Source organism: Melanaphis sacchari, unplaced genomic scaffold (genome assembly GCF_002803265.2).
Source record: "Melanaphis sacchari strain LSU unplaced genomic scaffold, SCAv2.0 Contig112_pilon_pilon, whole genome shotgun sequence".
Classification (NCBI taxonomy): domain Eukaryota; kingdom Metazoa; phylum Arthropoda; class Insecta; order Hemiptera; family Aphididae; genus Melanaphis; species Melanaphis sacchari.
In genome coordinates this window covers 600,187-627,254 of record NW_020270434.1, presented here as the reverse complement: position 1 = coordinate 627,254, position 27,068 = coordinate 600,187, and the positions used below count along the sequence as shown (strand labels likewise).

The following is a 27,068-nucleotide window of genomic DNA, read 5'->3' as shown; positions in this document are numbered from 1 at the left end:
TGCATCGTTGCGATGAGACCTACTGAATTATTACACTGCGTGCAACCATTACTTTCGGCAGCTGTTCTTGATCTAAAAAGAAATTTACGTATAATATTATATAAACGATGTGGCATTTTGTGATGTATGTTTTTATAGTCTGTAAGAAACTCTTACCTCGTATAAGTGTATAAAAGAGTCCAATACGTATGGCACTATTTGAGTGCAATCAGTGCATACCAGTTCCGGGCCCTAAATTTTTCAAACTCCTAATTCTAGAAAACAATAACAATTATTGGATCTATGATTGTTTGATAAAAATTATAATGTAACTGAATTACTCGTATAAATAATAAAAATATTACCTGTAGTTTTATATTCTTTGAAGAATAATTCGATTATCGTTTGATTTCATGAATCATTTATAAAATATTAAATATGAATAAAACGATATATTGTCATAATATAAACCTTTGTATGTAATTCTGCTATAGTATATATACAAAATCTAACCTTTGTTTTAACTCTCTTTGAGAACATTTGTTAACGTTATTTAATACAATTAAATACCAAAAAAAAACACAATTTACTATAATAACTTAGCATTAGACCTAAACATATTAATAATGTACAATTAATTTATTACTTGGATAAACTATTTTTAAAATTCTATAAATCATATATAATTTTAAGGAAATTGCTAAATTTAAAATCAATTGTCTTTATCCCAAATACACAAAGCAATCTCACCTATACGCAATTAATACGCATTAGGTTACGATCTAATTATAAACAATTTAAGCCCAAAATATTAATCGTCTGAATTCACCTAATAAACGTTTGAAATATTTAGGTGACTTTACAATATCCTAGTTCATCGCCGATAAAATATACCACACATGTTCACCTTGATTAATTGATACGTCACAAACCTTATTAACGTTTACTTTGATGTTAATACATGTTATAAGTCACATGTTCATATACAAGCACGGCCGATACAATAATACACCGCAGCGATAGCTTTCACGTCATTATAGAGTATTAAATAGCTAAAATCTGATATATTAATTATATAAAGTATTTAAAGAAAAAAATTAAAGTTTAATAAAACTCATCTTAATTATCGAAACATTTTCGGATTTTTTTACTTTTTTATTATAATTTAAATTTAAAGATTTTTTTTTTTATTCCTCAGTTTTTAATTAAATCAATATATTATTTTATAGCAGTTTAAATTTTATAGTTATAATGCATACATGATGTGGTTTTTTTTCTATTAAGTTTAAATCAATTCTGTACCCGTTATTGTATTTCAAGGTTCCGTTTTAATCATTAATTTACGGTGCTTATAGTTCATCTTTACACTGTTTATGACGTATCTTTGAACTTTCGAAAACTGGCTAAGTGAATCCATCTTAATGAACCTTGGTCTATATTAATATTAAAACTATAAACATTTTACTCTGCGTGTTTAAAACGTTTACGATACCTACGTATTTACGAGATGTCCGTTCAGAAGTCGCTACCCACGTTAATATAATATGTATGTAAATACGTTTTATGCTTATAAAGCTATATATTAACAATTATTAGTTGGTATTAACATTAATACTTCTTGGATTTGACTTCCTCTCATCTCGTCCTCGTCGCAAACATCAGATGTTCACTGATAATTATTTTAGTTGAATTCCTTCTTTTGAGATAAATTGTTTCATAAGCATTAAATTACACAATGTGTACAGTACATTATTATTATTATTATTATTCTGTTTCATAGTTTGATTTCAACTCAGCATTTTAAATTTTTAATTATAAAAAAGTTTTATTTTTATTTTCAATTCAACGTAATTAAAAATTAAAATATGCGCAAAAAAAGTTTCCATATATCAGTCAGTAAATTATGAAGTATTTAGTCAAAGAACTATTTTTAAGTTCAATTACGGAATAATTTCTAACTAGACACTTCTGAACATGTATTTCATAATTTCATGTTAATAATTAAGTTTGACTAGATTTATAATAATTATTGGCGCCATGAAATCTTTTGAGAAACGTCACCAAGACAGCTGCCATTCGCCGTAGTTGCTCTTTAATTTTCTCAGTAATTATTACAGATTCATAAATAATTAAATAAATATCAACTAAACAACAATGAACAACAGATATTGAGTTTACTAAAATAGTATTGCAAATTATAATAATAAGTATGTTTTAAAATTACAATATTTTGATTATTATTTTTCTCTAAATGTCGTTATTGAAATAATTTCAATCACACAAATTAATACTTTTGTCATCATGTTTTGATTTAGAAGACAAGTATTCACATAACATAGAAAAGCTTAAGTTTTCTGTATTGTGTTGGAACCTTATAGTCGTTAATAGTTTCCGTAATCCCCATATCCATATAATTCATAGAAAACAAAATGAAAAACAGAAATAAATGAAAAAATTCCAATAGTTCCCTTAGCACGTCTCACGAAATGTAATGAAAATAATTCTGTTTAATTTCAGTATTCCATTTGAAAAAAAATTTAAAACTTAATTGGAATTGAACTCGAGTTATTAAATCTTGATACTACAATATCATGGTATTCAAATGTTTCGAACTCTATAATAAATGAAGCTTTCGCGCGAATTAATACATATATTTTGTTATAGCATTGTGTGTAAAAAATAAAACACAACACAAATCTAAGAAAAGAGACTAATACCGCTTAAGTAATTTTCCGTTCATTTCTTTACCTCCAAAAGGACCGTTTGTAGGGTCCACCGTGTTTCGTTTAAATTCTAAGTGATATGGTAATCAATATTATTTTGAACCCTTATAATGTGTGCACTCGTTTGTATTGTTTGTGGATCAGTGTAGCATGTAAGTGCTTAAAAGGACTAAAGGCCATGTACTAATGTTTTCGCGAAGGCGGCGAACATCTGACGAAAAGCGGTGGTTCAGAAGAATAATCTGTATCAACTAGGAAACAGTCATATTACGGTTATTAGAAAATAATGAGTGTTCACTAATTCTACTTGAGGGGTAATCCAGTGATTATGAGCGAACTTATAATAGCCACGCAGAAACAGTTTAAATAGTACATCGCGTGAATAATACATTTGTATGATAGAAGAAAATACATATCTAGTAAAATGTATTACTATCCTGCATAATAGGCACAATTATTGAAGAGATGCGTTCTGTTAAACTGTATCATGTTCAAGCGAAAATAATTATTATAACTCCGTTGATAATTCAATGTGCAAACACATATTATTATAATAACGACAACTTTAGAGAATTGGAGAACAATACTAAGTTCGATTAAATAGATAAGAGTTATGGTGGGCGTATAATATCTGATCGTACGTGTATAAAAGGATCGAATCTGCTAAACAACAATTTTGTTTCGAAACTCCAGAAGAATCGAATTACGTATTACCCACGTCCAAAACAAACTTACCACCACTTCTATCAGACCATCAAATTTCAAGTTTCTTTTTCATTTTAACGAAACAATGTAAAATGTTACCACAATGTATTAGACTGATAATTGTAAAACAATCATTATGTTTTGATTTTTTAGGTATGCATAAATAAAATTAATATTTTATTTGAAGTAGTTGATTAGAGTAAAAAAAAAAAAATAGTGTTGTATATCCAATAAATAAAAAAATATATTCATTTAAATGTATTAACGAATTTATTGTATGAGGAAAAAATTGAAATCGATAATTTTTAAGAGAATTTAAATAAATATTGAAATATACCATTTTTTTTTTTTAAGTTAATCTAAAATTCTCATTTAAAATCCTACTTATAAAGTATTATAAGTACTGAAACTTGTATAAACGAAAGTATTAACAGATTATGTATCACAGATACAATTAAAAAGTAGGAAGAAATTATGTGTATAAGACACAATTTAGATTAATAATCAAGCATAGTCATTTTATAAAAAATAAAATATTCTATTCTTTTAGAATATTGAGACATAGAACTTATGCATATAACACTATTAAAAAAAAAAAAAAAACTAAAAAAGTCTGTCAAGTATATTACTAATAAGTTATAACATGTTTGATATATTAGTATGGAATATTATAGTGGATGTATTAATTTATTAATTTTTAACAGTTTTATAGAAAAATATTCATATTTATTTTTTTAAATTAAGTTAATTTCTTTAATAAACTAATATAAAAACTTCGATTATTCAAAACTTAAAAAATGCAATTTACATAAATTGTTTAAATATTTACTGAAATTTAACTATAACTCTTTGTTCTTAGCAATGGAATTAAATCAGGTTTTAATTCATATTAATTGTTTAACAAATTTTTATCTTTTCGTGTAACATTATTAAATTATATCATATACAAATCTCAAGCTTACTAAACTTTTATAAAAATAAAATTACCTTTCTCATTAATTAAATTATTAATTACATATTATACATTTATTGATAGATTTAAAATGTATCTATATTACATGAGTTGTATGAATAACTTAAATATTAAACAATTTCAAATTGATTGCATTAAATATTCACTCTCCAAAAAAAAAGTATTTAATTTTAAATAAAAAATATAATATTTTTTCAAAATATGAAGTCACCATTCAAGGTGTGTTTATTGAACTTTAATATTTCTATAATTCGATTGATGTTTAATGAAATTGAAAAAAGTAAAAACATTATTAAGAGGCTGGAAATTTTATCGCTATGCAATTATCTCTTTACAATGTTATTTGTATATATTACAATTATGTTATAAATCATCATTTATATTACAGGCTAAGGATATATACTTTAAAAGGGTAAATGAAAAAAAATGGATTTTACAAAAACCAATTATTTACTTTATCACTCCACTCAGAATTTAATAATAATTCAAGGCTATTAAATATAAAAAACTTTATAATACAATTTTACAAATTAAACAATGCATATTATTAATTTCAAGGAATGGAACTATATTATAGTATATGATGTTTCAGTTCAAACAGAGTATATGCGAAGCAATAACCAGAATTAAAGTAATCTTCAGTGGGTATTTGTTTTTATACCAAAAAAAGCACATGCTATGAGTGTGTTTGGCTTACATTTCGTATAAATATTATGTAAATTACAATATAAATTTGTTTGTATTTAAATTGCATCTGCTCGAAAAAAATCGTTTATACTACACTTGTTAGTGTAAGTGATTTTTCTAAATTTGTTTTTATAATTTGTCTATACTTAGGTAGAAACTTTGATTACACGTTCCCGATAGATATCTAAAATTTTCATTTCACATGTAATAACATACGATATCATTTTTATGATGCTTTAAATATTAATTTATTCATTCAGACGTCCTTTTTCACAGTGAAATAGTTAAAATTCCCATTTTATTTTGAACATAAATATAAAGAGAAAAATTAATTTATAAATTAATCGGCGTACATAATATATTTAAAAGTATTTATAATATGTGTTTGTTTAATTCAAGTACATTGAGTAAAATATACTCAAACATTCATGAGCAATATAATCATGAGATGATTTCTGATAAAATGCAAGTATTTAAATATCTGTAAGTATTCAATGCAATTGAATAATTGTCATTGGTAGTCTATCCAATTATAAATAAAAGCGAAATTAAATTCACAATCATTTAAATATTCTCAGGCTAAATATTACACACTCATTATGTATTTTAAATTCATATTAATTTACTTGATGAATTTATTTCAATGATTGTACTGAGTTTAATTTGAAAAATAATTAGTTATAATAGTTCTGAAATTGATTACTATTATATCGTGCAAAAAATGATTATCGTAGTGGAAAAGATATAATGGTATTTGGAAACTCGTTATTATGGAAAACGTATTAAAAGTGTGAAATGTCAGTGCCAAGGTAAAATATTTATGGCATTATAAAATGTCCATGGTATTATACTATATATGTTTATCATTATCTCTATATCGTTGTATACCGTGCATTAAAATTCACAATTTAATTTATGTCACGAAACTATGCGATATTATCAGACGGCCAAATTATTTTCTTTGATTTTTTCGTTTAAATATTATTTCAATGAATAATAATATGCTTACGTAAAAAAGTCGTGTGCATCAGTGCAACAAAATACAATGGTAGAATAAACACTTGTTGAACATCTCTCGCCAATGCCCGTGTCCGACTAGTGACTGTCCAATTAATATTTTGTCAGGCAGTGACACAAACTTCCATTTTGCTCGACGAAATATTGCGTACAAATTGTATAAATATGTACAAAATATACTAGTACATATAAGTATATCATTTATGTACGATTTGTACATGATATTGCAAGTGTATTTCATAAATTATTTAAAGAACTGCCGGAAAAGCCAAGCTTGATATTAATTATTATAATACATTATTTTTTAATAGGTTACAAATTTATAAGGAGTAACGATATGCATACTACGTGTATATCATAAAAATGAGTATACCAAATGGAATCTTAAATTTGTATATAAATAAATAAACTAACCATTTATATTATTATGTTACACATTTATATTCTTCGGTATCACAACAATTATTATTATACTGTAGACATAATTTGGCTATCATTGAATGATGTTGTTATAATTATTGTTATACTTGGCGTTATATTAATGTGAAAACGACACGCTAAAAAAATTTGATCTGATGCTCGAAGTTCGCTTGTATTCTAAACGTGAACCTATTCCTTGTTTTAAAACGACAAATGTTCTAATCGGAAAAACGATTTAAAAATAGCATTTGTAAATATTAAAGCATTGGACACAGCACTCATTCTAAATGTAGCAATTATTTAAAATACTATGGTTTCAAATTTAAAATTTTCAACCTAATATTTTATTAATTTTTTTTTTATTATTAGATACAACTGGGTATTTTTTAAATTTAATGAAAAATTGTAAAACTATATAAATTCTTTGTGCAGTCGTCACGTTTTTAACTTCGAATCAGCCAAGCATTCGTAATATAAATCGCAAACTCGATTTTCAAGTATTGATCAATTTCAGATTGCTCGTCTTTATATTAAAGTATCAAAATAATAATAATAATAATAATAATAATGACAATATAATAATATTACTTTGATAACCTTTCTCTCGTCCGCTACTACCCTTTCAATTGTATCTATCAACAAACAGATAAATACAATTTGCTGGCGTGGATTATATGCTTTCATAAGACCTTGATTTTCAAAAGATATTAAAAAAGTTTTATACGTTATCAGATAAGATTTTTTTTTTAATAAAAAAATTATATCCACCCACTTATGACACTGTCTATCATATTCGTTTAATTCTTGAAACGTATCTGAAACCTTCTATACTATAGGTGGCCAACTTGCGGCTTGCGAGCCACACGTGGCTCTTGTCATTGTCAGATGCAGCTCGCGTCTTATTTACAAAATCAAAATTTACTTAATATTATTATGAATTTTAATTTTTAGGTATTAGCTTATAAAAAATCAAGTTATATAAACATAATGGTTCTTGGCATCATTGTATTTATCTATGTGGCATGCAAACCTTTTTTTGTTGGCCACCCCTGTTCTATAGTAATGAGAAATATTAATTATTTAATTGTATTATAATTATTCACGAAATTAAATGACATGTAATGTCAATCAGTTTCAATATTACATGTGAGATGAGTCTAATAATGGAATCTACAAATTCTTTAGAAAGTAAAACATGCGATACCTATGCGTGTTTCTTGTTCCTCGACTATAAGGAAGCGTGAGACCTAGGAAAGTGCTAGAACTCTAACTCACTAAATTGAACGAATATCACTTACTTAAAAATTACCAAATTAGATGAATAATTGGTCTTTATCTACGATTAACCTTAAGTTTTCACACTTAGAAAAGTTATCTGAAAAAAAAAACAATTTAGTTATCACTTATTTTTTTTTTGTTTTTTTTTTTTTTTTTTACTATTGAGAACTATTTAAATTGCAATTGATAAAAGTTAATACTGAAATATAGTTATAAATTTAAAGATTCAAAACATATAAAAAATAAACAAACTATGGTAAATTATTTTACCGAATTAGGAGTTTCTGATATAAGCCGTATGCACCCCATTATTTCACAAGAATCGTGTTATAAACACTCGTAGATAGTTATTAGGCAACCAAAACAATTCGTTATTGCGTATATTTTTTTAAATTTTTTTATCTCATTTAAATTCTCAAAGAATGGAAAATGGTACTGAGGTAGTCATACCCTCAATTTTATGCTGATCTAAAAAGGGAAAAGAATTGTTCAAAAAAATAAAATAATTTTTTTTCATCTTCCACGTTTATGGTATTAGATTATATTTGATGAAGCATATTATAAATTTGTTTTCGTTTTGTTTTAATACACACCCATAAAAATTGATATTAATAGTACGATATATATCTCGTATATGAGATTTTCAAGACTAAAATATAACCCCCAATAAATATATGTGTTTGTATATTAAATAGTTGTGCAACATATTATTTATAACATACCATATTTTGTGAATAATGAAATTTGAGAACAATGTTTTTGTCCACTTTTTAGTAAAGTAAATAATGTTAGAAAATGTCAAACAAAATAAAAATACCATCATATATTCCGAAAACAAAATACACACAATTAAATTTAAAAAAAACTTAAGATAATAAAATTATATTTCAAGATTCATACATATGAATATTAAATACTATAAATATTTTTCTATGATCTTTTTTTTTTTATTTATCTACAATTCAGAGAAATATTTTTTTTGGATTTGGGTAGATAATAATTTTCTCAACCAAAATAACACGTTCAGAAATTTGAATCATTGGAAAAAGGATTTTCATTAACATAAATCTTACCAATATTCAAACAAATAATTTATAAAATTATAATTGAAATTTATCAATAAAATATTTAAAAAAAAAATAAAACAAAATAAAATAATAAACTAAAATTACGAGGTATTTAATTTTATGCAACTTTAATTATTGATTTATAAAAAAATTGTTATTACACTTTTTTGAGTCCTAATCACTATTTATATTTTTTACAGGATGGCCTTCGGAGAAGAATGGACAAGTTAAAGAGTTCGATCGAAGAAGCCAATTTGGCTGTCGATAAAGAGAGAGAAAAGAACGTCAGCCTTTTGCACACGATTTTTCCACCAAATATTGCCAAACGGCTTTGGCTTGGTAAGTACTATAATAGTTAGTCATTTTCGTATTTTCTTTCTTTCTTTATAATTAGTTAATTTACCGTATACTCAGGCTTTGCATTATTTTAAAAGAAAGAAAATAACATAAGCACAGAACTTTGCTCATTCTGACATACGATACTACCTTGTTTAGACTACTAAAGTATTTTTTTTAATATATGTCAATGCTTTTATAACATTAAAAATATATTTTGAATATCTTTGTAATGTTTAATGGGTATATATTATGTATTGAAAAATCAAATATTTTTAAAATTCAAATAAATTATTTATTAAAAAAATTAGTAAAAGGATATTTAAAAGTTGTTCAATCTACAAGTATGCAAAAAAATTTCTCTGAAAAATTAAATTCATTTTTATTTCCGTTTGAAATAAATATTTATATTTTTCCATAATATAACTAATTATCTTCAAACAATTTTTGTTGTTTGTTGTAATTTAAAACTAAATAATTAAAAAAACTAGAAATTATTCCAAAAATGTATATTCTAATTTTCTATACATGGAAAAATTTCAAAATTTTTTAATTTATTTCGAAGTATTTATAGGCATAAAAGATTACATTCTATAAATATTGTAAAAATGATTTACTAGATTAAAATTCTTGAAAATTTAAAATACCGTATACGTTTATTTGTGTATGAAAATCATTAAAACTAATAAGCGTTATTTTTTTTTTTTTTATGCATTTGAAGTTAACTCCTTTTTTAATTCTTCAAAATATCGAAAGTCTAAAACTTACAACTATTTTGTATTAAATAAATGTATAAAATCTTCAATTTTTAAAGCTAAGACATGAAACTAATATACAATGTTTCTTATGAGTAGTTCATATTGGGAATAAAAAATCTAAAAGATATTTAAACACAATTATTTGTTATGTATATTTGTAGTTTAAATTTGAACAAAACTAAGTATTTTAACGATGAATATTAATGTTAATTATTTTGTTATAGTTCAAAAAATTATTCGTAAATACATAAAAATGTTATGCATATTATAAATTTTATTATACGCAGTGAAATTCTACAAGTATTTAGATTAACTTTAAAATATAATCTATTAATACTGTGACTCATTACTGTTTTTATAGTATTTATAGCAAGATATAATTAACTCAAAAGTTAATAACAATAATATAATATAATACATTACTATTATCGAAAATGTATACTAAAAATATGATTGATAGAATATTTTTGGAAAAAATTAAATCAACCTAACGTAATACTAAAAGTAAAATAAATAACTTAAATAGCTATATCAAAAAACATAGCATGTAATATGCTTAATAATATAGGCTGACTGCACCCTGTGTCTATTCAAATGGTTTTTCGTATATAATGATATATTATTGAATTTAAATTTAATACACCTATTACAGTCATTCATTTGACAACTAATGTGTATCAGAGTATTTATTTACTAACCACTTTTTTTTTTTAAATTCTTTAGTTCAAAATTAAGTTGTTAGTGCAAAGTGTTAACAATACTTAAATGTGACCATTCAAAGTTTTAATTTGTAACATAATATTTGACACAATATTTTTAAATACTTTAACAAAAAAAAGTATTTAAAATACTTTCTACAGAATGAATGTATTTATGTTTGTATTTAATTACAATAGTTAGAGTGTTTTTTACAATAGTGTTTCTATTGTATAATATATTTATTCCTATTACTCCTATGATAAGTTGTTGTTGATGAATTACGAGTCCAGTGTACCTATTTAAGATTAGGGTAGCATTTAATGTATTATGCACATATTAAAATGCCTACTATATAAAATAATAAAATATTTATTTCAAATCACAGATACTATGTACCTAATTGTCAACACATGTACATGGTATATAGTAATATATATAACTCTATATATTAAATTGTATTTTTTATTAATAATACAGATACAAATACTGAAACATATTAATGTAATCTATGCATATAGTTATAGTTACACGTACTCACTTTGAATAATTTAATTTGTAAATTGTTATACAATACATGTTTTTTTAAATTTATTATTGGTGATATTTTATTCTTTAACTTTGTTGAACGTAAAACTTTATACAATCTCGAAGAAAAAAATATAATTCCAAACAATTTTAAAAGAGCAATTTTAAATCCAATAAAAACTCACTAAATTCAAACGCTTCCATTTTTTACAAAAAATATGTGAGACGAAGAATTAGATTAATTTAAATTAAATTACATTACTTTTAAATTTTCTAAGATGTACTATCGAAATTTATAAAAACAGATGACTTTCGAAATAAATTAGTATACTATCGCTCACCGAGCAAAATTAAGTAAAAAATATACAAGATATGTATAAAACATTAAAGCGACGATAGATATTATAAACTTTAAATATTAAGTTAACATATTAATTATTAAATAAAATTATTCATCATTATTTTATAGTGATACTCGTGAATACGTCAAGTCGTATTGAAATTTGAAACACAGCGTAATTCATGATTTAAAAGTACCAGTATTATAACGACGTTAGTAAATATTATTTGTATAATGTATGAAAATAATAATATAATATAATATTAAAATTATCCATTTTTTTTTTTTTTTTTTTTTTGTTTATATATCTAACTTTTTAAACCATAACAGATATAAATATAAAAAATTAAAAATTCTTCAAAAATTTAGCGTGATGTCACAGCAACCCTCTACTTAAGAAATATGAAATTTTAATTTTATCAATCTTTTGCATTTTATTTTTACATATATGTACACTCAATATAAACATCTGTATACTAATAATTTTGTGAAGATCATAATAAACTTTTCAATGAAAAGGGAGAGATGACAAAAAAAAATAATAAAAGCTCACCAAAGAAGCTAAAGGTATTATCATATGATCGGATACATTATGTGATGTAATAAGTTCTATAATGATATAATCATCTTATGGCATGTATATTTTTGATTCCGTGGGAAATATTTGTACTCAATGACATTTATATTTGCATCTATCACATACTTCTATATAATGCTAGATAGTAAACTCCCGTTATCAGTTGAAGCATTGATTATTATTTGCTACCATCGGGCATTATGTTTTCAGTTGGCAAAACATCAATATAATGCATATTTATTATGTAGTTAACAGAATACATGGAACAAATACAGTTTAGCTACCCAGCAATTTTTTGGAATTTTTTTTTCAAAATGTGTGTTTTTGCATGATTTATTTGATAGTATTTAAAAAAAAAAATCGCACAATTTTCATTTTGAAGTAACGGTCAAAATAATTATATTATATTAAAAATAATATAATGTGATACTTCTACTTCAACCTGTTCACATTATATATAACTATGTAATAAAATATTAAAGTACATAACGCCCTATTATAACATAAGTATAAACTGTATTATGCTAAGGCTGAGTTTTCAACTCAAATGTTTTTCTTCATTGGTTCTGGGAATTACACAAGCATTGTGTATATTTTCTTGCTACCTCATAAGACCTTATAGTTTAAAACAATCTTATATACTTTAATATTTTAACAGTTAAAATATGATGACACGGTATTCTATATAGACAATTTAGCTACACTTCGGTCTTTGGAGCATTGTTCAAACTTCTTAAAATAATATTTGAATTTTTCGTTTATTATAATATCAAACTATGATAAATTGTATATAATATTCTTATAGTCTATGTGAAGTCTTTAAACAGCTTTCATTATTAAAGTGTTAACGATCAAACTTTTTTTACTTTAAGAAATCATTTGTATGCCACTTTTATTAAAAACTGTCCCAAATACAGATGCATAGATAAAAAAAAACAATATTTTTTTCAATCTGTTATACTTTTAGTTGTTACTATTTTACAATAAATTAATGTTTAAATTCTAGAAAAAAAAATTTCATAATTAAATAATTATAAATAAAACATAACAATATCACTATATAAAAATGTAAAAAAAAAAAATAATATAACCAATTAACCGTGTATGCTAGTTCTTGAGAAACGTGTAGGTACTTAAGTAGAGTATTATTTTATTTTAAACGTTTTGAGATCAAACAGCTACAAATAAAATAATGTTCACAGTAGTTATATCTAATACAATTTATTTGGAGTAATGTGTTTAAACATTTTTTTATAATTTCAATAATATAGGCACTTACCTATTACTAAATGTTAAACTTTGATCTCCATTAAAATATTACGACTGCTACAAATCAATTTTTACGCCTATATCTCTCTTCAATCAGTTCATTAAAATTACATTATTTCAAAAAAAAAATTCTTTTTAAAGATTCTAATAAAAAAAATCATACAATTTTAACATAAAAAATCTAAATCTAGGTACGCAATAGAAATAAAATATATTTCATGCAGCACTACGGGCGCGTATTTGCTATAATATACTAGCCGTATAAGGTTATCACATGTCTTTCGCATGTAACCCGTAGCAACGAGAATGGAAATAAAGAAAAGAGAAAACTGCTCCAACATAGGATATTTCCTACATATATATGTATACATAATAGGTTGTAGAAATGGCAAAGATACTGCAGAGCTACAACGGCTTAGTCGTGTTCTGAGCGAGTGTATTATAATATCGTTATAGGTACTATGTACAGAATGATTCACAATGCATTTTCACATCCATCTTTTCATTTAATTATTATACATTTTCTCAAATTATCATACTTAAAATTTATTAATTAAAGGAGAGTCCTACAAAGATTTTGGTTTTTTTTTTCAAATCAGTAAATCAGTACCATTCCCTTTCACGTTAACACTAAAATATAAATGAGTTTTATGAAATACTTCATACATCTTTTTAAAGCAATAATATTAGGTTCTCATTTTAAATAAAAATCTGTGTATTGCCACAGAGGACTGTATGCGACACAAAACTGTATGCATTTTAAAATACAACCTCCATATATAATTAAAAATTTCAAAAACTAAAATCAAAATCGATGTATAAATCAAGGGATGAAACAATAAAAGATGAGCATGCTTGATGAATCGCCCTGTATACAACTATTGGATGGATCGATAAAAACAAATTCTAAGACGCTCCCTTCGATTATCGACAGAATGTTATTGCTATATAATATATATAAAAGTACTCCATCCAGTGTGACAGAAGGTCGAAAAATGCCAACGTGATGCGTGTATCGTCTGGGCGGACCTAACAATTTATTATAATATATCTAGTCGTTGAGTAAGAGTGGTAAATTTGACATTGCAGGGTTCATTCGCGATTGTGACACAACGGACAATAGATATAATTTCATGCACTCTCTCTCGAGGCAAAATAAAATTAATATCTACCTTCTTCTTATGATAAAAAAGTTGGCAGTTAATACATTTTAATAGCTCAGAAGTTTGACTTTTGTCTAACAAACTTATAGTCGATGAAAGATTATAACTTATAAGATTCAAACTTCAATTTGCTTGGATGTTTAATTTTCAGGGAACAAATTAAATAATAATAATAATAAAAAAAAATAACTAATAATAAATACCTCATTGGATTCAATAATATTAATAATCCTCCTGAGACTTTGTTTATTTTTTTTTTTTACATGAGTTTGATATTTTTATTCCAATATATATACGAGTATATACTTATTTTTTGATATTATAAACAAAGTAATATTTAAAACGTCAAATTATATCTTAATGTGTTTTTAGATTCTAAGGAAAACGATAAATGTATTGATTTTACAAGGATATATATATATGTTATTTATTTTTTGTGAGTGTATGTATACAAGATAAATTTTATATTACACAATGCTTCGATTATCGGCTGTGAGATGTTTTGGATAGCAAAATTAATTTAGTTTGTATTTTAGAGAGGTTAAAATGAAGAATTCATAGTGTTTATTTAAATAATCAGGAAAAATAAATCAAGAAAACTTTGATGGTTGTTTACCAAAATTTAAAAATGGTTTTGCAATTGTACATTTATTAAATGTGAAATTTTTATAGCTAAAGCTTGCAAATTAAATATACAATTTTTCATAAATGATTCATACAGAAACCAATAAATCTAAAAAATATTACGCTTTATTTATTTTATTTTTTTATTTAAATATTTTAAGTTTAAATTTAGATGAAAATATATATTTAAATTATAAATAACGATATTCATTATTTTTTTTTTTTTTTTTAACATTATTCGTAGGAAAAAAAATGTATGTATATTATTATATTTTGTACACTCCACATCATTTTGAAAAGAAATATTTTCAGCAAAAGTTAATTCATTATACTGTAATGAATAATGGTAAAATAAATTATTTTACTTTATAGTAATATAAAAAGATAGAACAAGAAATTATATACTTAGTGATACATAGTGGTATAGGCTGATTGACCGATTCCGCTCAAAATCGTTTTATTATAAGTACAATGATATATCATCGAATTCAAATTTAACACATCCATCACAGTGACTCACTCGAAACCTACTGTACAGAGTAGTATCCACTTGCTGACCCTTTTTATTTATTTTATTTCAAGTGTTTGGTGAACAATAATATATTATATTGTAACATCTCTGTTATTTTTTTTTGTTATGCAGCAAAAAAACATTGAACGATTTCAAAAGAAAATTATATATTATATTTCTAACTCATCGATAGATTCGATTTATATTCTTTAATTTCAACACAATATTTTGTATATTATTTGATTTTCAGTATTTAGAACGACGACAATAAGTGCAAATAACACCTATACGTCTGAAATATTCAATAGAGTGAACTATTTATATATTTTAATTCGCAAATACTTGATCGTAGTATCTCCGAAGAGAGTATGCAGCTTTAGCCGTATATTCTGCTGAGAAATTATTAATCTTCCTTCACTTCACTATAAACCGTAGATGTATAATATTATATATTTATTATACGATAAATGTGCGTGTCTTGCGGTAAAACGATTCCGTCACAGCTGCAGTTAAGAAGTACCTACACAGAGGGGAAAAAACTAACTCGGGAAACGTTGTCATTATAACGCTAATAACACCGATTTTAATTATACCCATAGACTTATCAGTCATATTTGACTCAAAGATAAATCATAAAAACTGTCGGCTCCAACAAAGTTTATCATAACACAAATGTTTACTAATAGTCAGTAAGTTTAAGATTTTTTATTTTTTTTGATAAGCATCTTTTTTGCATATCAAAAAATGTTTTTCGAATAATATTATTATATCAAAATCGTCTTTATTTGTTATTGTTAACAATTCGATTAAAATAGACAAATAAATAATTTATGTATACTACAGGGTAATTTAATTTGGCCATTTAAATTCGTTTATAGTATAATTTTTATTCAACAAATTTCGATGTTTATAATAATAACACTATTATTCTATTATACTTATTTAAATCCATATGTTCATATACTTAAAAATTCTATAGAATTTAAGGAATATCCTGTGATAAAGGTTTTTTTTTTCTGAATCATACCTATAATTTTTTTAAATGAAAAAATTTTCTTCAAAAGTTTTAATCCATTTAAATTTAAATTCACATGGTTATATTAAATATTATAAAATTTACTATATTATCATACGATTATTAAGCATAATAAAGATCTTTATAACGATTTAAGAATAAAGTATAAACTTTTGTAATATTTAGTTTGGTATATCTTTACTCAAACAATTTATAAAAATGTAATAATTCAAAGTAAATGTACTCTAAATTTAAATAATTTCTTTAATTTTATACATAAGTAAATGAAAATATGAAAGTTTAAAAAATTCTACTAACTTGAAAACTCAAAAATTCAAAATTATTCAAGACAAATTGACTTAATCGATGTATCAAGTTGTATACTCTTCATAAATTATTTTTATTTTATTTTATTTATTTTTTATCAATCTAATTTTATTTTTCACAATGGATTATAGTTTTAAAAAAATAAAAAAAATGTCTATAATAATTTTTAGCGTAAATAAAGCAGTTAAGATATAATATGGAAATTGATTTTATCATAAAAAAAAAATCAGTTATTACAACATTTATGATTAATTTTATTATTTAAGATTTAAATTGAGTTCATAAATATGCAGAATTCATTTATTTCGTATTTTAATAGGTATATCTATAAAGCATATATAACTATGCCTCTCCCCTAAAGCAAAATCGATAAAGTAATAAAAAAAATAATCGAAAAAAAACTTAAGACAATGGAATTATTTTCCGTTATTAAACAATAACAGTGAAAACAACCATTTAAAACCTTTGCGACTTTATCGTTCTGAAAACAACGTTATTATGCACTACAATAATATTAACACAAATCCCAAATCCTGATTAACTAACTAGAGCTTCTATTTTCCTCTGATTAACGCAGAGGCACTAATATCACTAACTGACATTTAGAAACCTTTAGATAAATTTAGTCAACGAGTAGTTAATTTCCAGTTAAGACATGAGCAATTAATTCTAAGATACACATCTCACCTAGAGACATAATCTGATGAACAAAACTATATAAAGTGGATAAAATTAATTGTTACTTAAATAGTATAAACTATGTTATATAATATGTGTATAATATGTGTATAATATAATACATATATATATATATCATTTTAGAGTTCACTAAATTAAATAATCCATGTACTTACAGCTAATAAATACAAACCTTACCGATCACCATTAATGTTATAGTAACTACTACGTTATATTTACATTTAACATGTGTCGCTATTACAATTTTCAACTATGGTAAAAAAAAATGTAATTCTCTGGTAAAATATTGCAAGAGAAGTTTTTCTAAAATTTTACAATTCGTAAAAAATATTTCTCAATCCCGTACAAAATGGTTTTTAAGACTAAATTATTTCATACTTAGGTATAATAAATAAATAAAAATAATGGTTATTAAATATTTATTTATATGTATACTTTTACTACTTATTCATAATAATTAATAAATTAAATTTCAAATATAATATACATATTTATATATATATATATATATATAGTTAATATTTTAAATTGTTAAAAATTAAAATGTATTTACTATAAATAGACACGTAAATAATTAATTTAGCAAACTCGCTAAAATATAATAAAATATGAATAAATATTTAAGCTGACATTTTGGAAGTGTTTCAAATCAAATGTAATAAAAAGGGTATTAATTCCTAGATAAATGAATATTATTTAAACTGGTGGACTTAGGAGCTAATCAGTAACCTAGTTATAGAATTATTAAGCTACTTATACGTCACGTGGAGAACATAATAAATAGTTACATATTAAAATGCATGTCACATAAACCCAAAAACAATTTTCAAACAATATTCTTAATATGATAGTATTTTATCGTCTGGCAATATTATGTACTTAAATTAAAATATATTATTTATTTAATATAATTATTGTAATACAGCATAACAAAAGATATATTATACTGGATAATAAACTACTGTACGCCAATTATAATAATGCAATTTCTCATATTAATTCTAATTACAACTTACTATTTGGTACATAATAACCTCAAAAAATATTAACGATAAAATTTGTTTTGATATCACGTCTTTAAATTTTGATTCGTGTTTTGTTTATCTGTCAACGTTGTAATGGTTAAAGAAGACATGAACTGAAAAATCACTAATGAGGAAATCGAATTTTTTTCGTTTGCTTAAAGTTTAATAGTTATTAGCTATGAATATTATATTATAAAACAATTTATTCGACTAATTTACGGATTCTTAAAGCCCTCCAACCCCTTAAAAAAAAAAAAAAAAAATGAAAAAACTTGTAAATAAAAATTAAAAAGAAAAAAGTAGGTAACCATTGCAATTACTGTGTACATAAAAAAATCCTGATCTAAGATTCTATTATCATTTAAATATATTGTGATTAATTATTATAGTAATTTATTTTACTAATAATAATATGGGTTAATTTATAAATAGGTAATACCATACAATTACTCATAATTTAAATATTATAAAAATTGTATTGTGCATATAAAATGTAATAATAATAATAATAATAATATATTTATAAGTTTTAAGTTATCGCGTAAAATATTTTTAAATTACAACAAAATTACTAAAATTGGTATTCTTTATTTAAATATTAATTTTTAATCAAATTTGAAGTTAAAGTGTCGTTTTAAAATTAAACAATTTTATATATTTTAATTTCAGTATAATTTACTAATGATAATTAATATTATAATAATTGTCAAGCCTTGTTTATAAAAATTCAACACTATACATTTAAAAATACAAAATTATTTGTACATTTTCGTGACTGACTGATTTCCTCAAGATTTGTACTTAATATGTTTATAAAAAAAAATCATGCTTATGTTTTTTTTAATATTTAAAAATAATAACTATTATATTACGAAGATTTTATAATAAATTTTCAATTTTTTTTTACCAAGAATATTACGTTTAATCTATATTTAAGGAAAATTAAATTGAAAAACATCAAAAAAATCAAATATCTAGTTATTGGGAAAATATATTTTAAAATTTATCAATTATAGAAAATTCTTGTTTAAACATTTCGCAAAAATGTCAAGCATCTAGTGTTATATATTGATTAGTTACATAAGTTAATTTTATTGAAAACTGAATGTAAGTAGAAATACCTGTTTTTATTTTTTTTTTCCATTTATTTTGAAAAATACTAACAATTCCCATTTTTAGTTTCTTAAAATTACGAACTAGAATTCAATTTTTTATTGACGTCCATCCTCAAAGTTAAATATCACAGCATATTTTTTACTATATTATATCGCAAACAATATTTTGCATATATCATTATAAAATCCACACGCCCATCGCTCTACTCAACATTTAGAATAAAAAACGAAATCAGTATTAATTTATACATTCGTGTTGGTAGACATAAAACAAATTGACATACACGATAGTCATTATTCTACAAAATAACTTTTTGTTAATGGCAAACGATCACAATTAATAACTGCGCTACCGTAGAAATTATAAAAACACGATTATAATATTATATTACTAGGAATTTTATATTGACATGCGTTTGTCATTTTTTTTTTTTTTTTTTTTTTAATAGTTGTCTCCAGTTAATAGTTAAAAATATGGTGATTGCAGCTACAGTAGCTGTAGATAGAATACTTGAAAACAATAGTCGATGACATCTGAAATAAATCGTCACGAACAATTGTCATTGTAATTTCGAGAAACGTCTTTGTGTTTAAATTTTTGCGCAGCTGGTTGGATAACGAGAAAGAGAACCACTATTGTCAGAAGTCACAGTCATATCGAATATATTATAATTTATAATTTTTTCAATATTTTATTATAATATTTAATTTTTTGATTGGTAGTACCCTATTTGCTGCGTCATCCTAGTGGACAAAAAGCGAACATGTTTTCGTTTTATAATATAGGATAGTGAATCGTTGATCATTCGACTTTGTTTTTTGGTCGTCATCAGATTTTTGATGTATCGCTAAATCACACAGTGGTGCTGCTTAAAGACTTATACTATTGTCAAATTGAAAAATTTTAAGTTTTCGATTCATTATCGTCATTGTTTCATTACGTAACGCTATATGAGAAATTATTCTGCGAGCGACGTCGATGTTTCTGAAATTTCGGAAAACTGAAATTCTTATCTATACGCTTGTGCACTAAAAAAATCATAAAATAATACGCTGATAACGCTGATTTATGAAAATATATGATCATATTATATGCATAGGTACCTGTCTGTTCCGATAGAACTTAAAACACAAAACTAGATAAATCGATAAAATTATACAAACAACTTTTCAATAATATTGCTTAAAATACAAAATTATAGTAAAATAAAAATAAAAATTTAAATATATAATATAATACAACCTTTTTTTCACTTACTTCTACGCGGTTAACTCTTTTCTTAACTCACTATTAGACGTTATATCGATGTCTACATATTGTGAAGAAGGTAATCGATTTGTACCACCAGCCAGCCCTTATTTTACATTACTGCAGTCCGCGAGACATCTAACATTATACAGGCGTAAGGGTTTGATAACATTTCGATTGCAGTTTAATTTCAAAGGCCTTGGCTACTTCGAATGAATATCAGCCGCTAAGTTCTGTGCTCGATAATAATGTTTATTATTAATAAACTAAATATAAAAATAATATTATTGAGCATTACATCCAATCGTTAACTTCACACCTATTTTGGAATTTAATAGCCATTGTATTACGTATACTTTCATCATATTTCTATCCAAAAGTGTAAGGTAATACCGTATAATGCGATTTATACGTGTATATATATATATATATATATATGTGTGTGTGTGTGTGTGTGTGTGTAATTTTTTTTTTTATTATTAACGTCCGGTACAGTGCCTTGTCACGCCACTCGGTGCAACGTGTATTCGCGTGCGTAAAAGCGACATTCGTATTGTATTTTATCATAGTATCCACGCGCCGTAAATCAGAATCGAGTCAGACGCTGAAATGACGTTGAATATATGCCGTAAAATAGTCTCAAGTCTTCTCCTCGGCTTATGCCGCCCACGTTGAAATATATATATATATATATATATATATATATATTTCAACGTATACCTACCTATATATATATATAGGTAGGTATATTATGTATTTTTTCACCTAGAAAGTTTACTGCGCCAAATCTCTCAATGAGTACATGTATATGTATATAAATATATACGTGTATATGTATGTAACTATTCGAACGCTGACGTAATGCGTTGTAAATATTTATGTGCACAGCCGGAAGAATCCAAGTGGCGTTCTTTTTTTTGCGCGCGAGTGACCGTTTATATATATGGGTTTATTCTGAATACCAAATAACCAATTTGTCCGGGTTTGTTTTTCTTCGAGTCCCAAATTGCCATAGGAATACACACCTAATAAAAAAAAAAAAAGAGAAAAAAAACAAATACGAAGCGCGCTTGAATTCGTTTCAATAGAGTTGATTTATGTATAAATTGTTGATTGATTTAACTAGACGACGACGACGACCGCAGAAGTGCGCGATTGCGTATATAATCTCCACAGCTGTGTACTCGAATTTTCGTGAATTTCGTGTACTTACGCCAAGGATAGAATGAAAACTGTCGTCTTGTTTTCTCTGTCGGTTTCGCATGTTTTGATATTTTGTGTACAACTCAGCTCAAGGTTCGCACGTAACCACAAACGGCATTATAATTTAAAAAAAATATGTATACACTATGTATATTGTATACACAGAATGATTTGCGAACTACACTCACTGGTGTGGCGTGAGCTAATTAATTAGACGGTACAACTAGAAGCATCCTCTGGTGGTAAAAACTTCTTTTATTCAATTAAAAACCACTTTGTTCCACTTTGAAACTTCACAAATAATTAGAATTTGGATAAATTGAGATTGAGATGAGCAGGTCCAGTATAATATTTCCGTATAGAGTGTACTTTGTGTGACTTTATACTAATTCAAATATATATGCTAAATTATTGACATCTTCATAGAAACATTTTTAATCTCGATCAGTTCAAATACTTAAAAAAATTAATTTTCATTTATTTTTGATTTACATTCACATAGTAAGATTATTATTTTTTACTTTTTTGAAATAATTTATTTAACGATGACAATGTAAAATGGTCGGTACCATAGTATTTTTGTAAATAATAATAATTATAGCGTTAGTTAACAATATAATTTTAATTATACTTAGGAGTTTATAAAATATTACAATAATTACTTTTGATCATTAAGTCATATAGTATTCAACGTTTGAAATTCGATTCAGATTTTAAGAAGTTTAAAATCGTAAACTTGATTTTAAACTTCTCTGTCAAAAAGGTCATCTTTCAATCTTTATCATTTTTTTTAGTTTACGTCATTAAAATTTAAGCTCTGATAATATTAATCAAAAAGTTATAATTTACTTTTTAGATATTATCTATGACTTAAATAATATACTGATGATAGCAATATTTATTAATAATAAATAATAATAGTAATAAAGTAAATAAATAATGTATTTGTAAATACAGGTATAAATACATAAAATACTTTTTTTTTAAACAAGATTTTGAGAGCAAAAACATGTTAAGGGTCATTATAGGGTCTATGAATCATTAGATATAGACATCTTTGGGTCGTTATGTACTTATTATGTACCTAATGATAATATTTTTTAGATTTAATATAATTTATGTTTTTAAACTCCAAATTATTTTATCATTCTTTAAATGTCAGATATTTTAGTACAAAGACATGAAATTGATTCAATAGGGTAAAGTCTATCTGAGTTCTGAATATAATTTATAAAAATATGTTAATATCTGTATTAAATGTTTTCAAGTAAAAATATTCCCATCTAAAAATAAATTATTGCCATATTATATTATGTTAATGTCGTTATTAATTGTTCATTCGCCCGTGCTTCGGAGTTATACACGTATTTTAACGATGCTTATAATATATTTTGAACACACGCTTAATAACGTAGAGCTTTGAGGTGGATTATATAAAAACATTATTCTAAGAAAAATTTAATATTGTGTATTTTTTAATAAAGTTTTTTACTACGATTAAGAAAAAAAAAACTTATTTCATGCAACAAATTATAATATACACGTCATATTTAGTAGTCTAATTAATTATATTTTATGCATTTTGAATACTGTTTAATCCGTTTAATATTTGTTAACTCTATACTTTTGAATGTTGACTCGTTGGTAAAATAGTTTTTTTAAAACCTCCAAAAACGTTGTGAATAGAGTTCAATGAAACAGTTGACTTGTAGTTTTAAAAAAAAAATTTCAATAATTTAAGATTTATATTTTTTAATCTTAAATATAGCTTGTGAAAAAATTATTCATTTAACTAAGAAATGCTTATATAATTGATATTGAAATTGAATGACAAAGTATATCAATCGTATGGAGTAGCTAAAAAATACGCTCAAGACATAAATGTAGTTAAATTTTATACCTAAATCGGCCTGCGATCATAATTATTACATAATAAATAAAATGTAAATTACTGGGATAAAATCTTATTTAAATTTTATTCTGGAAGAATGATGATGTAGGGCCTAAAAATTAAAAAACTAAACCTAATTCATTATCCTTCAGTATTTAGTTGATACTTAAGTTGTCATAGAATAACCTAAGTGTTTGATTATTATTAAATTTTAACATTATAATATAAAAGGGTAGAATAGAATAATATTTCCTAAATAACAGTTTTATAAATATAATGTTTTTGAGATTCGTTCGCTTATACTTTATTTTAGTTTTCAATCCCAGAAACTGATTATATATATTTATAATTATATTATTATTTTTTGCGATAATAACGGTTTTATTACGTTATTATATTACATACTATTATTACATTAATAATTCAATAGTGTCAATAAAATAATATTGATAATAATTGTGTTTGCTGAATGTGTATTATTGTGTTCAAGGAATTCCTCATATTTTTTCCTTTGTCATCGTTTATTCTATTGTTGAAAAACTAGCTTGATAGTAATGAAAAATCACATGGATTCAATTTCGTAATATTGACAAAAATAAAATCAATATTAGTAATAGATACAAAACTGACTGCCTTTTGTAGAATTAATATTGATATGCATCAGTTCATCACTACAATGCTTTGTCATATTTAGAAAAACTATATCATAATCACAATTTATAACTTACATTTGTTTGTGTTTTGATTAACAGAAATATCAAATGAGCGATCTGGGTAATATATACATATATCCAAAAAATATAATTTATCAAAACTAATAAAATTGTTAAAAAATTACCAATACGTATATTGTATTAGTAACAAAAACCATATCAACTTACATAAAATAAACACAAATTCAAAATTCATTGGATAAACACTATGTTATTGAAATCACTGATGTGGCATATAACGCAAACCTTAGAATGATTTGTTTGTAGCGTCAATAATATTATGTATTGTTCGATATCTCATATTTTAGATTCTCAGTGGAACAGTGAATATAAAATTGGTTTTACTTGAATAGTTTCTGAAAACTTTTTAAAATAATCAGGATAAATAAAAAAAATATATACACGAAAACCCAATAAGTATCTATATAAAAACAATTTTTTCAAAAATTAATTTTGTTTTTTGTTTTTTTTTACTTTAATTCAAAAAATAAATAATTGTAGAGACTTAATATTTAAAAAATATCTATGATAGCATTCTTTATCTATACATGGCATAGGTTTTAAAATAATTCAGATCTTTTTATACCATCTGAAGGCGTTTAAAATAATTGTCTACTGTTTTTATTTTTATATGATAACATAAATTATATTTGTGATTCAGATGCTTAAAAAATGAATACTTACATTCATTCTAGTCATCTTCTTAATGGAGAGGTACTTTTACTTAAAACCTTTTATGTAATAGAATGAATGAGTCCTGTTGTTTTTTTTTCAAAAATTATACTTGAAGTTATTTATTTTTTTCTTAAATTGAATCAAGCATGTTAAGAGGATTAATGCTACAATTAAATTTAATTAAACTCGTGTAGGGAATTAAAATACTCGTATGCATATAGTTAATTTCAATTATACGTGTCAATTTTTATTGTAGTGTATCTATACAATAATGAAAATTATTAGATGAAATAATAGCTAAAATAATATGTTTTTTTACTTTATTTCATATTTGATAAATATAAATATTTAAAATCATAATATTTTACTGATAATTATTTAAAATTAATAATGAAACATACATTAAACGATATTTTTGAAAATGATTATTTTTATATTGTTTATATCTGACCAATCAAGAAATATAGTTACGATAGTTACTTCAACACTGTAAGTTTGTAAGAAATAGATAACATGTACAATTTAAGTTTCTTACGAGCTTAAAAATATTTTATGAATTAAAAATGGTATTTTTCATAGATTAGTAAACTAAATAAGTTCAAAAAAGAAATAACATATAGCGGAATTTCGTGAAAATGAGTTGGTCACTCATATGGCATGTTAAAAAACCGTTTTTTGAAATTTTAGAAAATTTAAACTAAAATCAACAATTAATGTCCACACCATACAATGTATTAAATATAAACATGTTTTTAGATTATTTGTTAATATTTGATTTAAAAGTATAAGCAAAAATTAAAATGACAATTAAAAACGGGTTTAGACTTTGAAGTCTTCATCTGAAATACGAGAGCATGTAGTTCCACAATGATGGTGTATGATTAAATCATATTAAGCAAAAATTACAATTAAAAAAAAAAAAATAAAAAAATAAAAAAAAATATTTAATAACATACAAAGCTGGTTCAAGTCGGTTAAATTTTGACAGTTCTGACTGTTAGTTTTCCGTCACGTTTTGAAAAACCGTATTAACTGTAAAGATATTTATTAAGAGAATCGAAAATTACCGATATATAATTCACCGATAAATCGTCAACTAAATTCGAAACTTTTCCATTTTTCGAATACGCAACAAAATAGTTCACTAAAAATAAAAAATAAAACGTTATCAGCATAAAATCCGTTGCACTCGTCGCATCGCTCAGAATCGAAAACGTTACGCGCTCACTTTGCGTCTATATCGGTGGATGGGAGAGGGTGTCTCAAATAATCCATACTTATCCTCATAGCGCACATTATTATCCTACCCATACAAATTGGCTCGGACACACGCAGGCCTCACGCCATACTTAAATACAATAATATTATGTCTTCCGCGCACCCATATAATAGGATATCGAATGCGAATATTATCGGTACACTGAGCCACCGAGGCAGTTATTGTCCGGAGCTCGCATCGACCTATACACGTTTCGTTGATTAAATATAAACAATAGTAATAATAA

General features: G+C 24.4%; 1 protein-coding gene across 2 annotated transcripts in view; it reads left to right on the top strand.

Annotated features, from left to right (window-relative positions):
- The window catches only part of LOC112603869 (head-specific guanylate cyclase), a 238,542-nt gene that overhangs the window by 171,268 nt on the left and 40,206 nt on the right, over positions 1-27,068 (top strand). For both annotated transcript variants that reach the window (XM_025352666.1, XM_025352665.1), the window contains one exon: positions 9,050-9,188. In XM_025352666.1, coding sequence (XP_025208451.1) covers positions 9,050-9,188 — 139 coding nt within the window. The remainder of the gene's footprint in view (positions 1-9,049; positions 9,189-27,068) is intronic.